At 38.0% G+C, this 17,536-nt stretch overlaps 1 protein-coding gene across 2 annotated transcripts in view; it reads left to right on the forward strand.

Annotated features, from left to right (window-relative positions):
• The first annotated feature begins 1,600 nt into the window (after positions 1–1,600).
• LOC107590144 (transcription factor EB-like) overlaps positions 1,601–17,536 on the forward strand; it is a 24,064-nt gene continuing 8,128 nt past the window's right edge. For both annotated transcript variants that reach the window (XM_016278749.1, XM_016278750.1), the window contains exons 1-6: positions 1,601–1,769; positions 2,713–2,805; positions 12,022–12,287; positions 15,368–15,655; positions 16,389–16,429; positions 17,043–17,094. In XM_016278749.1, coding sequence (XP_016134235.1) covers positions 12,087–12,287; positions 15,368–15,655; positions 16,389–16,429; positions 17,043–17,094 — 582 coding nt within the window. In that variant the 5' untranslated portion in view covers positions 1,601–1,769; positions 2,713–2,805; positions 12,022–12,086. The remainder of the gene's footprint in view (positions 1,770–2,712; positions 2,806–12,021; positions 12,288–15,367; positions 15,656–16,388; positions 16,430–17,042; positions 17,095–17,536) is intronic.

Genomic DNA, 17,536 nt, shown 5'->3' on the forward strand with positions numbered 1-17,536 from the left:
TAGTGCACTTGGAACATTTTACAGAATATAATCATAATATTTAATGTCTATTTTTATTATCACTAGGGAGGAGACAATGTCACAGCTGTTATATTTATTCTGAAAGCACCAGTTTCATGTAACATTTTCTAAGGTCTTTGGCTTGATCTTACATGTTAGGAAAGCTCTCAGTGTATCATGTTTCCTGCTTTCCAGCAATGCACCTTCCATTACATTTGACTTTTCTTCACTGTTCCCACCCCCTAAACGACAAAAACAAAGCATCTGCAATTTAGCACACACTTTAATCCAAAACTGCATTCAAGGTTTGCATATTTGCCAGAATATTTACCCACTCTCATGTTGTTCCAAACCTGTGTGACTATTTTTCCTTCTGCAGATCACAAAAGGTAGACCGGTGGGGTTCAAATATCAAAGAATCACAATCATATTCATTGTATCTTCTTTTGAGTTCCACAGAATAAAGAAAGTCATACATGTTTGTAACAACACAAGGTTGAGAAAATGACAGAATTTTCATTATTGGGTGGACTGTCATATTAATGGCCAATGATTTCATGCATTTCCATGCATTCGTTTTATTTTTTTATTCAACAAAATAAGCATTAATCTGATCAAAAGTGACTATGCTACGAAAGATTTCTATTTCAAATAAATGCTGTTCCTTTGCACTTTATATTCAGCAAAGAAACCTGAAAAATGTATCACGGCTTCCACAAAAATATTAAGCAGCACAACTGTTGTCAATGAGAAATGGTTCTTGAGCACCATATCAGCATATTATTAGAATAATTTCTGTAGGATCATGAGACACTGAAAACTGGAGTAATGGCTGCTGAAAATTCAGCTTTACCATCACAGGAATAAATTACATTATAAAATATATTAAAATCGAAAAAAGACTTTAAATTGCATAAATATTACTGTTTTGATTGTATTTTACCAAATGAATGCAGCCTTAGTGAGCATAAAAGACTTCCGATCGCAAACTTTTGAATGCTTGACCACCATCATCATCATCGTCGTCATCACTTGCGAGAGCACCATGTCCCATAGCAAATCAAGGGACATGGGTTTAATTCCCAGGTTAAAAAAGTACCTTGAAAGCAAGTCTCTTTGCATATAATTCTAGACATTAATGTAACATTCATGTGCATCAGCACGCTTCAACTTGCGGTGAAGGCAACACCGTACTCCGATTTAGAGCGACTTCCATGATAATTTACAGTAATCCAAATGTATCAATATGTGGCGTGTAAAGCGTGTTTACACACATCCACATGAGTGTTTTGCTGACCCAACCTAACCAGTGATTCACCACACTCCTCCAGACTCATTACGTTCAGCGGCACAGTCAGATGAGACGGAAGAGGACTCGAGGAAAGAGATGAGGGACAATGAAGTCCCCTTGTTCCTTTCTCACGGAAGCTCACAGGGTTTGGGTCATTTAGGGGAACTGGAGGGGGGTAATAGACAGAAGAGGAGAAGTTGTGGACATGGTACTGTAAGACTTCATGACTAAGGATTTCCCTGTGACTGCTGATTGCTCTCCCTCTCTTTTTCTCTGTGGCTATTGGTCACGAGTGGCGGCGCTGTCAGCCAGCACAGCCTCTAGTATAAGAGCCATGCTTCAACATGAAGGCTCAGTATTCTGTTTGGACGCCACTGGGGTTTGGACTTATACGGAGATTGTGTTTGTGATGAATAAGACGAGATAATCATTGACCGGCCTTCTTTGTTTGCACTGCCTTTCAACAACTGCATGTAAGGTATGGAGAGTGAATCATTACGAGCTTTGTGTATAATTTGATTTCAATGACTTATAACGAGATTGAATATTCACTTTCTTGGATGCACATATTCAGTGGCTGGGAAATGTGTTTTATTGGAAGTCTCACACTTAACCGAGATCTACTTGGCTTGTCATTATAGGCCCGTGTTAAGCATGTTTGGTTAACATGGTTGTGTAGCAATTTAAAAGAGATTATAAGTCGATTTGGACTAGCTTTTATTATGATGCTCTATTATTGTGGGAGAAATCAGTGGCAGACATCCATAAAACAACCTGGATGGAATCAGTGGATTTTGTGGCATTTTCGGTGCTGATTTTAGAGTAAAAATCTGCAGTTTGGGTTTAAATATAGTAAAATGTTATATAGTTATATATTTAATTTTATTAAAGTTTTTATTTATTAATTTTATTATTATTATTAGAGACAAATATTGGCAGTTAAATATTAGCAGTATTAACTAAAATATTCACATCAACTGTAGTCCCTGGAAAGCAGTGCTTTTTTATTTTTATAGATGAACATAAAGTGCATGTATTTCCTGTAATGTAGGTGGTTGCTCTAAGATCACTGGATCCATTGGATAGAATGATTTTTTGTACCTCACCTCAATGTGCAGAATATCTTTACTCGGTTGCTGGGTCTGTAAATATGAATGTACTATACAAGTTTAATTCTCACAGTTTGGAAAGAAGTTTAATTAGATGTTTCCAGTTTAACCCAGATATCAGATGTACATATAAATAGATATATCCTTGATGCACCTGTTGCCTTGTTATTTTGACCGCTAGAAACAGCACAGCCGCAGCTATCTGCAACATCGTCATCACTCCAGTTCATCCAGCCACAGCCAGAAACCTCTTCATGTGACTCACTGGGCAAAGGATGGCCACTAATACAAATCTCTGTGTCTCTTTTCCAGTTTTTCAGCCCACTCATAAGCAGGCAACCAGTCATGTAGAGAGCAGCGCGTGGAGGACACCCAGATCACTTTCAGCACTTTCTACACAAAGAGGTAATTGTGAGATATTTCTCACAGAGTGAAATGAATAAAGGCACAGAAAGCCATGGAGAATACACTATTCAGTGTGTGCTTGAACGCAGCTGGGCCTGTCTGTTAGGAAAACCGATTGGGTCGTTTATACATTTTCCCGTAAGTGTTGTCAAAATTGGAAGTTGCATTAGGTCGTTGTGGGGTTGTGATTTCCCGTTGAACGAGTGAGCAATCAGTGACAAGGGTTGAGTAAATAAAGTGCCCTCTCAGTATAAAATGGTTTATATAAAGAAAATATGCATAAAAAGCATATCTGACATTGTTTTTATATCATACTGGGTATGGCAGAGAACTTAAAACTATTCATGGTCCTTCCAAGTCCATGAAAATCTTTGCACGTGGCTCTCACTGCACGCCACAGCATTTGCAAATTTTTTTTTTTACAAACTTCTCAAAAGCAGCATTGTCCAATAATAATAAACAAATATATTTCCCTTTGCTTCAGAGCCAAGAGGTCAGACAGTAATTGGCATGGCAAAGACAGCAGAAATGAAGTAGTTTTGTGTTGTTTATGTGTGTTTTGAACATTTTGAAACAAGTCACCCACAGGTCATTGTAGTCACTAGATAAGAGAGAATCTAATCAAGTTAGACTATATACAGTCAAGTTACACTCTCTCTCTCTCTCTCTCTCTCTCTCTCTCTCTCTCTCTCTCTATATATATATATATATAAATATTACAGTAAAAACCTGTTCTAGTAAACAAACATCTGAAATTTATTATGACAGTTGTGTCAGGAGGATTAAGTTGTCTTGCATTGACTAGCAATGACTCACATTTACTTAAAAGTAAGGAAGGTCATGAATGTATCTTGCTCATGTGAAAGCTGGGAAACCTAAAAAGTGTTTGTTCTCTTTTGATATTTTTCGAATTGGCATTTTCTTCATTCTTATTGTCAGTCCATGGTTAAATTAAACCGCATATATCATATTTGGAATGAGGACAGCAGAATCAGTGACTGTAAAAGCAGAAGTTCGAGGGATGTTTATCTACTTGATTGCGAGAGTTTGAGAGTGAGGTAATCGCTGTGTTGATGGGAGCCCAAGAAGCATGACCACACTTGCACATGACACAAGCATCATTTGGGGATTTTTTTTTCTTGAAATCATGGGACCCCAGATGATATTTAGTGATTTAATTGAAGTCTTCAACACTGTTTAAAAGATTTCTCAGTGATCTTTGTAATTTATCATACAGTATTTATAAACATAGCGATGCAATATATCGGTGCCATATCATTTATCATATTGAAGTTATGTTTAAAGGGAAAATTCAGAAGATTCAGTCATTGATTACTCACCCTCATGTCGTTCCAAACCTGTAAGACCTTCGTTCATCTTCGGAACACAAATTGAAGATATTTTTGATGAAATTCGAGAGCTTTCTGACCCTGAATAGACAGCAGCAGAACTACCATGTTCAAGGCCCAGAAAGGTAGTAAGAACATCTTTAAAATAGTCCATGTGACATCAGTGGTTCAACAGTTTTTCGACAATTTTTAACATGGTTTCAACAATTTTATGAAGTTACGAGAATACTTTTTGTGCGCAAAGAAAACACAAATAACAACGACAATTTCTTCTCTTCTGTGTCAGTCTTCGACACGTGTTCACGACAGTTCCACGATGCATACATGTACGTTCCTCTGCTTACAAACAAGCCGCAGCACATCCTCTACGTTCTACGTCAGAACATCGGCTCCTGTGTTAGCAGCACCACACGTTGTTATTTTTGTTTTGTTTGTGCACAAAAAGGATTCTAGTAGCTTCATAAAATTACGGTTGAACCACTCAAGTCACATACGTACCTGTCTATGCAGGGTCAGAAAGCTCTCGGATTTCATCCAAAATATCTTTTAATTTGTGTTCCGAAGATGAATGAAGTTCTTAAAGGGTTAGTTTACCCAAAAATTAAAATTCTGTCATTAATTACTCACCCTCATGTCGTTCCAAACCGGTAAGACCTTTGTTCATCTTCGGAACACAAATTAAGATATTTTTGATGAAATCTGAGAGCTCTCAGACTCTCCATAGACAGCAAGGATACTACCACGATCAAGGCACAGAAATGTAGCAAGGACATTGGTAAAATAGTCCATGTGACATCAGGGGTTCAAATGTAAGTTTACAAAACAAGTTTACATAGTAAGTTTACCGACTTCCGCCATTTTGGAGAGTACCCCAGAACGTAATCAACATAATCAGCGTTGTTTACGTTCAGTAGAAAGCTTGTGCTTGCTGAACGTATACAACGCTGATTACGTTCAGCGAAAGCGTGCGCATGCTGAGCGTAAACAACACTTACTATGTTGATTACATTCTGGGGTACTCTCCAAAATGGCGGAAGACGGTACCTTGGGGAGAAGTATTGTTGAATAAATTGTAATATAAAAGTAACTGCAAATTTTTATCTCACAAGTGTGACTTTTCTTGCAATTCTGAGCAAAAAAGCTTGTTTTCACCATGGAATAAAAAATGAAAAAGTATAGAGTTTATATATTGCCATCCTGCTAAAAAATAAACTTACATATAATGCCTAAATTCATTTGCAGCTTGTAAACTCACTGCCATTTTTACTATTTTATTTTTAATTTATTTCAACAATACCATAGACTTTTAATATCTGCCATTTGTCGTTATCAGCTGCAGTTGAATTCCTTGTAATGTTTGTCACCTGATTTGTACCAAATCAAAACCCAAATAAGAGCAGCTCTTCCTAGAACTGACACTCATCGCTTATCTTGAGGCAAAAGAGGAAGGAAAAGGGTGCTGTGAAGACACTGCCAGAAGGTTCATCTTCCTACTTGAGAAATAATATCTGCCATTTGTCGTTATCAGCTGCAGTTGAATTCCTTGTAATGTTTGTCACCTGGTTTGTACCAAATCAAAACCCAAATAAGAGCAGCTCTTCCTAGAACTGACACTCTTGCTTATCTTGAGGCAAAAGAGGAAGGAAAAGGGTGCTGTGAAGACACTGCCAGAAGGTTCATCTTCCTACTTGAGAACTGTCCTTCCCTTGCCCATCCCACCGAATGTTATCCCAGCGACTGTTAATCCCATGTGCGAGTGTGAATCCTTAGACCATGCCAGATAAATTGGCCAGAGTATGGAAAGTTCACTGTGTGCTGCAGAGACATTGAATTTACACACCGGCAGTCTGTTCCCCTGAGGGAACAGTGTGTCTCTGCAAACAGGAACAGAAAGTGTGAGTGTTATTTTTGGTTCCGCTTGCCTCACTGCCTTGCTAGACAGGGTGGGTGGTGAAGGGTGGGCAGCAAAATATGGTTCTTTGCAAGACCCCTGTCCACTCATCATGTGCAGGTTACTGCAGTTTCCAAAACTCCAGCGAAACCCAAGAGTTATATTCATATTTGCATATAAGCAGTTACTCACTAAATTAGTGAACAAGCTCATATCTGATATTGCAGACTTGGCCTCTGAATGAGGCATACTGATCAATTGTTTCCTCTGCTAGCTTCTTTGGCTAATGCTAGTTGCATTGTAGGAAGTGGTTTTAGTTTTTATAAACTGTTCTAACTCTGTTACAATCTAGTAGCAGTTAATTGGCGAATTTTGACCCATGGGGTGTATTATTGTATTAGTAGCCAGATTTGCACGTTTCCTGGAATAGTTGTGTTTAGGATATTTGTTGGGGTATTGGCCTGGTGGTTAGTGCATGTGCTCTGGCACATTGCACAATGGTGCTCGTGCAGGCAGTGTGAGTTTGAGTACTTGTAATTTCCTGATTCTGTACCCACCCTGTTGTTTCTTTCTCCTTTATCACCGTCTTTGTGAATTAAGGAAGACATGCATGTACTTTTCAACTATGCAAATAAATATTTGCAGTCACAGCTTCTAAATGGCTGGAATAACATGTGAAAATCTTAGAATACAACAATATGGACTATTTCTGTCTGCTTGGCATATATGTTCAATGGCCTCAATAATTTTGAAAGTAAAGTAATATTTTTAAAATATCATTTCATTTTCCAGAAAACACATTTATTTCATTTTATTTCATTTTTTATTTAATATAGCATTTTCTTATTTGCAAAAATCTAATACAATTTATTAGGTTTTTAATTTGCAATAATACATATAAATTGTCATATTTCTGTCATATAATTTACGTTTACTTCATTTACTAAATAGATACTGTTACATAGTACATACCTTTACATTTACTTTTACATAGTTTTACATATAAAAAAATGACACACAAGTATAATAGTATATTGAATGCTGTAAAGCTTTGTAAGTATGCAGGTGTGTTTTTTATGTGTGTATAAGCTTTGTGGCCCACTTTTTCTATTTTTCTTCATTCTTTGATGTAGAGATGCCATGAATTCAATGGCTACTGTGACAATAGGGCACTTTGATAACTGGCTTTGTTTGGATGCGTCTCCATCGGGGCAGTGCATGCCTGGCATTCGCCAATGGGCGGTGTGGGAGAGCAACGTCACAGGAGGAGGTGGCATACGCACAGAGCAGCGTCAGTATATGCTGAGTAAATATGTCACTGTGTACAGGGCTGAGACTCAAATCCTCTGTTGATAAAATAGTGATAGAAGAATGCCCAACTCTGACTGTTCAGTGGACTTCTGAGAAACAGCCATGCTATCAGCTTGTTTCTTCACTGAAAGAGCTGAGAAATGTTTTCCAGTTATTTGACCAGTTACCCATTAGTGGTGTTTGCTAAAGCTGTTGCTCATATTTAAAACCAAAGTTACAAAAATTTGCTATTCCTATCCCAATTAAGAAGTAAAGATGACTATATGTAAGCCATTGATAGTCTGATTCCATTAGGGATGTGCAATATGCTGGTACCATATCAGTTACTGGCTGATATAAGAGATATTGATATTAGAGATAAGTTACTGGCTTTGGTCAGTATTTAATATTTAATTCGCTAATTTTCACATTTATATTAATACATAAACACTGTTAAATGTACTCTTTAGCAGGATCTCAAAATGAATATTTTTCATACTGTACGTTATAATGTTATGATGCCTAAGTCTCCTATTAGCATTTAATATATGACTTTATTATAGACCATAACAAAAATAATTATCACCTTTTCTGTACTATTAGAGAATAAATGTGTAAATACTGTGGCTCTGTGACACTATCAAAACATTGCTTGGTTTGTTTGAGAATCCCAATCAGGGATGCGTTTCCCAAAAGCATTGTAAGCTAACTATGGTTGCAAGTTTCATTGAACTCTATTGGTTACAACGGAACTTGCAACCATAGTTGCTTTTGGGAAACGTACCCCAGTCTGACACAGCAACACTGACTCAGTATGAGTTTGGGGGCGGGACTAGCTGTCTGACCAATGACAGATTGCTTAGATTGTTTTTCCAAAAAGTCAGACTTGCAGTTGAGTAAAGTGTTTTCCACACTCTTAAGGTGCGGTCACATTAGTGAAATTTTAATAAAATTCCTCAGGCAAAAAAAAATATCCATTGTCAATCAATGCAGCAAAATATGTGTGGGAAATATTCAAATGAAAATTCACCAAACAACAGTAAATGTGACCACACCTTTACACGAGTCATATCTATAAACCAGAATATTTTAGTGCATCTGTACATAGCTGAGTTAAAGCTGTATACCTGCTCAAAATTCAGCATAAAGATGCAATGCTGGATAAAAGTCAGAGTAGGTCTAAATTATGCCTGCTCTGACACACCTCAGCCCCTATTATCAAAACACACAATTGTGATAAATCCAAAGGTCTATCATGAAACTCTAGATGGTGCAGTTCGATACGTTCAAATCAATCTGACATAATGGCATCATTATTCACATGGCACAGATGATTGGTTATTTTCATATCAGCAGCCAATGAGCTTGCTGCTTAACATTCAAATACCCGGCAGTGTTGCCAGATTGGGCGGGTTCCCAATCAGTCATCATAACATTACTACACACACACACACACTGCAGAGGCGCTGGTGCTGATGTAAACATCGACAGCCGCGCTTATCAAGAGGGCTCAGCAGACAGTCGTTATGATTCATGAGTGACAAGTTTTTAGCGTGATAAGTTATAACGTATCTGATTTTGAATGTAGTATGACTGTATATTCAAGTAATCACAATGCCTAAATATAAGTTAAAGAGTGGGAGAGTGACTCAACTCTCAAAACATGAATTATTGTGGAGTGAGATGACACGAAGGCTCTATTACTGCAACTCCAAAATCAGAGCACATTTGAATTAATCATAACTGAAACTAAATATGTTGGTTTATACGATCATGTCTTTTATCTTTTAAACGTCCAGATTGATAAATCCTTGAAAACTGCTAGACTTGATTAGTTTTGACTGTGCAAAGTTCTGTATTATGTTCTACAATATGAACTTAACAAGAGGCTTCCTCTAGTTCTGTGTAAAATTATAGAGCGACACGAAGGTTTTTTTAATTGTCGGATTATAATTAAGTATCAATGAATGACATATTTTTGAGTTGACTGTCATGGTATGCGCATGAACGAGTGTGAAATACCTGCTAATTACGTTGCTTTTTCCTATCATTTATATTGGGCACTTTTTTGCATTTAAACTGGATTATTCTGACTGCTGACATTGAAAATCATGCATGTGTTGTTTCGAGGGTATCGGTTAATTTCATGATTGCCGTTTTGACAGTGTCTGCTTGCATATTTTATTCATGTTCGGTAGCCTAATTCTCTTTAATGTAGGCTATTCGCCCCGATTTGATCTGTTTACCTGCGAAATGTATCTTATTTATTATTTATATTAGCCTATTTTGTCGTCAATATTTTGTTTTAAGGAGTTAAAATGGCCCTTATCAACCTTGATTTACATATTCTATAACATTATTTTGACAGTTAAAGTTTTGGGCGGGTTTTTGTGAGCTTTTGGGCTGGAAATCGTCCATCCAATCTGGCAGCACTGATACCCGGCTAGTGCTGGCTGTAGCAGTTGCAGCAGTTCCACCTTCCCCAGCTCCACATGTATAGGTCTACTATGGGGTGATTTCATGCATGTTATTATGGGGGTTATTTAATATATGTTATATGTGTAGCAGCAGTTTTTCTTACATGCTCATAGCAGCATGTCTGTGTATGTTTTGGCAGTAGCAGGTCTCAGTGCTTGCTCTGCCACAGCAGCAGCAGCAGCAGATCTATTCCACCAAGATCAAACACATTAACATTGTCATGTATATTAATATGCTGAACTCTCTGAGAAGACAGAACTGTCACAGAACTGTGTCAATACATTTATGCCACCTCTGAGCAGCATTCAAGAGATTCTGTGCCATCTTTGCAGTGAAAATTTGGCATTAAAGTGTTTTTAGAAAAATAATAATGTAGCTCTGGTGCCACATCCATATCTTATCTTGCCTCATTAAGTTTAAAATCAAATACCAGCAGGTTATCAACCACCCCGGTAGCCCGGTTCTGTTGCACATCAGTCCATCTGTTTGCGAGACAGTCCGTTCCAAAGCTCCGCTCTCCTGGAACTGAGTCAAAATCTGGCAACTGCCCTGGTGACAAAGCCTGAAAGTGTTCACTGACCAGTGTGAACCACAAAGCTTGTAGTGTGCGTGCCCCCCTCCACCGCTGAAATGTACACTGTGGGCTAAATACTGCTTCAGTACCATCTCAATAGGAGCTGCTTTGCTTATTGTACCTCTAGTACAATAAGCTTTTCTCCATAGGCGGCACAGTCCCTTTCCACAGAATAGTTTGTGATGTGGTTTTACTGAGATGCACCAGACAACAGTCACCAACACTGGCGCAGATGGCTTTATCTTGCATAGCGTGCATACTCCGCAGTCAGCACCCCATCTTTTTCAAAAGTACACTTAAATTCCAGTTCCTTTTTGTATCTTAACAGCAATGTCTCCAATAACAGCAAAGTCATGCTTGTTTGCATATTGGTCTTCTGTAGCACCCCAAAAAGAGGAACTCCTTCACGTAGGGACTCCCCAGGACCGCAGAAGAAACAGGGTGTGGGCCTTTCTGTTTTGTGGGGTGAGGAGGTTTTGGAGGCATTTCCAAATTGAAAAGGCTACTCACATGAGCTTCAATAGAAAAGAAAAACACCACCTGACCCTCGCATGACTTCCCCCATCACACTCATCGTTACTTCTGAGAATGTATTTATTTAGAGCTATCAGTCTTGTAGAATGGAGCACAGATCTAATGAAAAATGCCATAGGCTGTTGATAATCTTATGGGCAATTTTAGGACATCCAAATTACATTATGAATGCATCATTTGGTGGTTAAATATCAAATTTGAATATAATATTACATGCCTAAAATTCTCTAAATGTTTTTTGGGTTACCACCATATATATATTTTTTTTTGCCAAGATACATGATTTTTGATTTTTTTTTTTGTTCTTCATGTGTACACTTAATTCTGTTTTTAATTATAACTGCAAGCTTTTATTGTTATTGTACCGTTTAAATATGTAAAGCCACAGTCTATAAATAAACTTTAAAAAAATATTTTTTTAATTTTTGTCATATAACAACATTTAATATTATAGAGAGATATGCAACCATCTTACAGGTGCTCAGGGCCATCCTTTGGGCGATGCAACTGGTGCGGTCGCACCAGGCCCCGTGCTTTGAGGGGGCCCGGCAGCGAACGTGACTGTGAACTGACAGAGGGGGCCCCACTGCCTTCCTCGCACTGGGCCCCACGTCAGCTAAGGACAGCCCTGCTGGTGCTGCTTTATAAATGTTAAACTTTTGAAAAAAAGAAAACTCTTACAAAGGCTATATTTTTGTCTTTACAAAAACACTTTTTAACGTTTTTTATATTATAATATATTTTCTAAAATGATTTTGAAAGAAGTGTTTTATGCTCATCAAGGATGCATTTATTTGATCAAAATACAGTAAAATATCAGTAAACAGTAAAAAATTCAAATACAGTAAAATTTAATTTTTATGTTTTTATCTATTTTAAAATGTAATTTATTCCTTTTTTTGCAAAGCAGAATTTTCGGAAATCTTTCTAATATGCTGATTTGGTGCTCGAAACATTTCTTAATGCTATCAGTGTTGAAAAACCTTTGATGATGGAAACTGCTTTTTTCAGGATTTTTGATGAATAGAAAGTGCAAAACCCCACATTTGTTAGAAATCCATTTACTTCATATTCACTTCCTCTAACCATTTCCTTTGCAGACACCCCACCACTCTTCGGGCTGGACTGCACGGTGACAGCAGCCCGCCCCCCGCGTCCCCCAGCCATGTCGTCACGCATTGGCCTGCGCCTGCAGCTCATGCGGGACCAAATGCAGCAGGAGGAGCAGCGGGAGCGGCAGCAGCAACAGGCAGCATCCATGCATTACATGCAGCATTGCATGCCAGGCCCACCAGCACCTTCGCTAGCCATCAGCGCACCAACACACTTCCAGTCGCCCATGCAGGTGCCTGTTGAAGTGTTAAAGGTAGGCATATCCATCAGCATATGTGACCGTATCTCACATTTACATTTATGCATTTAGCAGATACTTTTATTCAAAACAAGTTTGAAAAAAGGGGAAGAAAAGCAATTAATCAAAGAGCCAACAATAATGCCAGGTCGTGTGACCACATTAGCCAGTATGACTCATCCATCGAAACCTGTCATGAGTGCAAGAGATTTTCTATTTTTGTCGAAATACTTTGCCAAGACTGATTATTAGTGGGATGTGCCCTCTCCCTAATATCTTGCCAAATTCCCTCTAATCATCGTGCGGTTCTCTGTTCCGAGGTATGAATGAGCTTCCCCATGAGACCCTAATCTTGCCTTCCATTAGGTAGTCTAGCTCTCTGTTCACCCTAGTGGTCCCAACAGGGTGAATGGGTTTTAAGGAGTGCACGAAGACCAAATTAGGCAAGATTAGGTCCTCCGGTAATCTCCTCTAGTGTTGCGGTGAAAGAGTAGTGGGCAAAGTCCAGAAGTCAGTGGGTCATGCAGGACTGACTACAGCTTTTGTGTGCTGGATTACATTTCAACTAAGATCAGAAACAAAGCCAGGAATATTTGTAGAAGAATGCGGTGGAACATCAGCCAGGTAAGAGGAAAAAGAGGGGCCGGTGTTACATAACTTATTTAGAGATAACACACAGGAAGACATTCTTACAGGTGACATGCTTCTGTATGATTCTGTCATTGTTTTCCTGGATTGTTATCAGTTAGTTTAAAGAAAGCAATTCTGTCCTCAGCGTGCAGATGTGGAATTTTGAGTTTGAGTGTGTGTGATGTTATGAAACTTTGTATTGCACCTACATAAAGTTTTTTTTAGATTTTTTTTCTTTTTCTTTCATTCTGATTTCAAAGCCTGACAAAAAGCCCCACAGTTTTCTTGGAACTGTAAAGCTTCTTGTGCTCCTTTGAATAGACAGATAAAGTCTCTGTTCTCAATCAAGTTACTTGCTCAACAACTTGTTTGTGTAACCAGAAACATTATTAAGGTTTGTTCAACTTCCTCCAAGACAGTAATCTCTGACAAATTAACTGAATCATTCAAACTGAACTTCAGATTTAGGAAGTGTTGACATTAGAGAAAGAGACTGATAATCATTTTGACTGGCATTTTGTATCGATATTTAGAATTTTCAACTAAATTGTATCAGTTCATAAAAAACGGTAAAAGTAATACTAATATAATTAATAATAATAAATAGAATGCATATTGTGATGTTATTGTTATAATTTAAGATTATTTATTTGTGTTAAAAAGCAGAAATTAAGCCAGTAAGATGTTATTAAAAGAAGTCTCACCAAGGATGTGTTTATTTGATCAAAAATGTGTGAAATATTAATACAATTTAAAATAACTGTTTTCTATTTTAATCGGTTTTAAAATGTAATTTATTCTTGTGATGGTACAGTTGAATCCTTCAGAAATCATTCTAATATGCTTATTTGGTGCTCAAGAAACTTTTCTTGGTAAAACAGTTAAGCTTAATATTTTTGTGGCAACCATGATACATTTTTTCAGGATTCTTTGTTTAGAAAGTTCAAAATAACATTTATTTGAAATAGAAATCTTGAGTATAGCATAAATGTCTTTACTGATCAATTCACTGCATCCTTGCTGAAAAACGTATTAATCTTACTGACCCCAAATGTATTAATGGTAGTGATTAATTTAATTTCAATTGAAATACTATATGTATAGCTACACTGTTATGTTCCTTGAGTGTAAATGGCAATAAATTGTGCCACTAGCATGTTGTTGCTGCCCTCCCATGCAGCCAACCATGTGTCACCTCAGCATTAAGCAACAGCAGCTCCTGTTTCACACAGTGCCGTATCATTTAACTGGACATTTACCCCCACCGTTCCTAGATTGAATAAAAGTATGTAATGAAGGGCTCCATGTGAGATGAACTTCTAACCACAACTAACCTTCTATAATTTCACCTCTGAGAGTTTAGAGCAACTGGCCCTGCCTGAAATGCCTTTACATAGCGTTCATAGAGGGGTTTAACACCAGGGGAAAGTCCTCCCAGACAGTGTCCCCACTTTACAGCTTGTGTGTGTAAACTGGAGTCCTGTATCCTTCACTTAAACTGCCCATAAAAGTTTTACTTGCTCCAACATATGTGTTAATCTTAAAGTGAAAGTGCTCGGACTGGGATTGAATAATTTGGGAGCTAAAGTGTAAAGGCTTTCATCCACTAATCCTGAGGCTTGTTTTCATTCAGGAATGTGGTATTATGGCTAATATTTTCCATCGGCATACAGACACCGTTTTGTTGATATGCATGCTTGCTAGAATGTGAGCACAGTCATGCATACGTGCACAGGGCAATATGTTGTCTTATTAACACTTAAATCAATTTTTCTTTTTGTCGGTGCAGTGTCAAATGTCAGTTTTGTGTCCTGAATCACTCGGTTAAAGTCAGTCTGGCTTTGAAGTGAAAGAATGAGGCCAGTCCGGTCAGACGTAACTCGTAACCATTCTGAACCTCCATCTGCAGGTGCCTGTGTGATTCAGTGAACTTCTGGAGGCTCTTTCTGGCACCTGTGTTTCCCATACATGCCCAGATTTAAACCCCACAGTTACATAACAATCTATAACGCTGGCTGAGCCTGGAGGCTTTGGCTTGATTTTATTTGTAATGTGTAATGGTGACAGTTAAAAACACTGTTCTTTCCACTGAAAGGGTAAATCATGAGACATGATGGTGCCAGGTGGTGCACATTTTTCTTTTTTTTTCTGTGTTTAATACTCAATGTGTGAGTTTAGAAAATGCAAGTCTCATTGCATTTTTACAGTTTTTATATCAGTCAAAATATGTTTCCACTACCATTCAAAAGTTTGGAGTCAGTATAATCTTTTCATTCTTTATGAAAAAATAAAAAAGTATTTTATGCTCACCCAAGGCTGCATTTGTTTGATCAAAAATACAGTAAAACAGCAATATTATGGAATATTATTACAATTTATAAGAACTCTATTTAACATTATTTTAAAATGTCATTTATTCCTGTGAAAGCTGCTTTATATATTATATTATATTATTATGTTTACAGGTGCAGACCCATCTTGAGAACCCTACAGACTACCATATTCGACAGTCTCAGCGGCAGCAGGTCAAGGAGTACCTGTCCACCACATACGCCAGCAAGCAGGCTGTACATGCGGTCACAAGCTTGGTACAGCCCTCTCCTCCCACCATGCCCCAGGGTCAGACAGGAGCCATCCCACCATCCATGCCCTCTCCCTGCATGCGCACTGAGCAGCTCATGACCTCTGCTGGGAACAGCGCTCCCAACAGTCCCATGTCCATGCTCAACATTGGCTCCAGCCATGAGAATGAGGTAGTTCAGCATTTCTTCATTTTCACACGGTTGTGGTTGTAATCATGTCTAGGCATGTTTGATATGAACACTTTTCCCATAACATGTCCTTACATTCATCATGATTCAGTTTGTTGATGTTTAATTTACAGTTAGTATATCTTTTGCAGTTTTATACCTAGCACCATGGTTCCTCTTTGAGTTCACAGAAATCTAACGTTTAGTAAATGACAAAGTCTTGCTCATCTCTCATACAACATGCCGTTCATGATTCATGCTTTTTTCGTGGGTGTTATTTGCTCAAGTGCACACAAAGGTCAGAGTGTTAACTAACTTAACTTCATTGTCATTGGAGTTTAAGTGGCCAATTATGGCCGTGGAGGTATAATTTAAGATTAAAGAGTGACAGGGAACCCTAGGCAGGACGGCCCTTTGGAACAGAGCAGACTTTGGTCCTTCCTTCCTTCCTCTGCTCCCAATGCCACCAAATCCTATGGGATCCTAAGTGAATGTGTGCTTGTGGCATACTAACGACCTTTGTGAGCTAACCTACACAAGGATAATGTCTGTAGGGCTGTTAAGAGGAATACATCTTTCATTGGTAATTTCTAGAACATTTTTCCTTTGGATATTGTCTTATTTTGAAGAATTTATAGAGAAAGTCTTTAGAAATCAAAAGAAACATGTACATATTTTGTAGAATGCAAATGTACAAGGTGTCTAAAATTATCCTTATGGGTTTGTTTTTGACAAGATGGATGAGGTTATTGATGACATCATCAGCCTGCAGTCCAGTTATGATGAATACATGCCCAGATTTAAACCCCACAGTTACATAACAATCTATAACGCTGGCTGAGCCTGGAGGCTTTGGCTTGATTTTATTTGTAATGTGTAATGGTGACAGTTAAAAACACTGTTCTTTCCACTGAAAGAGTAAATCATGAGACATGATGGTGCCAGGTGGTGCACACTTTTCTTTTTTTTTCTGTGTTTAATACTCAATGTGTGAGTTTAGAAAATGCAAGTCTCATTGCATTTTTACAGTTTTTATATCAGTCAAAATATGTTTCCACTACCATTCAAAAGTTTGGAGTCAGTATAATCTTTTCATTCTTTATGAAAAAATAAAAAAGTATTTTATGCTCACCCAAGGCTGCATTTGTTTGATCAAAAATACAGTAAAACAGCAATATTATGGAATATTATTACAATTTATAAGAACTCTATTTAACATTATTTTAAAATGTCATTTATTCCTGTGAAAGCTGCTTTATATATTATATTATATTATTATGTTTACAGGTGCAGACCCATCTTGAGAACCCTACAGACTACCATATTCGACAGTCTCAGCGGCAGCAGGTCAAGGAGTACCTGTCCACCACATACGCCAGCAAGAGTCCAGTTATGATGACATCCAGGCTTATATTGACCCCGTGGTCCAGATGCCAAACACAGTAAGTAACTGCTTCACTCAGTTCAGGCCTTTTAGCCATTGACATTACCGCCTGTGACTAATACAGATCGCTGAATCCCAGGAGGTAAGTAGAAAATTGGGTGAATAATTCCTGTTTATGATGTACAGGCTGCGTCTTATTGCCGCACTGTTATATGACCGTCTATTTTTGAAACCCCCCGTAACCTTGTATATTAACAATGGAGGAATTATACTAGATCCATTTGTTGTGCTGCTTTTTATCAGGGTTATAGGGATGAAAAGCATCTTTGTCTGATTACCAAAAGTCACGTCTAATTATAGCAAAGCACCGTCTCAGAAAAATGATGCAACTGTTTTTCTCTCATGCGACCTCAAAACGACTTATTTTCTGTTTAGACTCATCGAGAACTTTGCCAGCTGAATTTTCTGCGCTCGATATAATCGGGGGGGGGGGGGGGGGG

The sequence above is a fragment of the Sinocyclocheilus grahami genome, unplaced genomic scaffold, assembly GCF_001515645.1.
Source record: "Sinocyclocheilus grahami isolate Dianchi unplaced genomic scaffold, SAMN03320097.WGS_v1.1 scaffold125.1, whole genome shotgun sequence".
Classification (NCBI taxonomy): domain Eukaryota; kingdom Metazoa; phylum Chordata; class Actinopteri; order Cypriniformes; family Cyprinidae; genus Sinocyclocheilus; species Sinocyclocheilus grahami.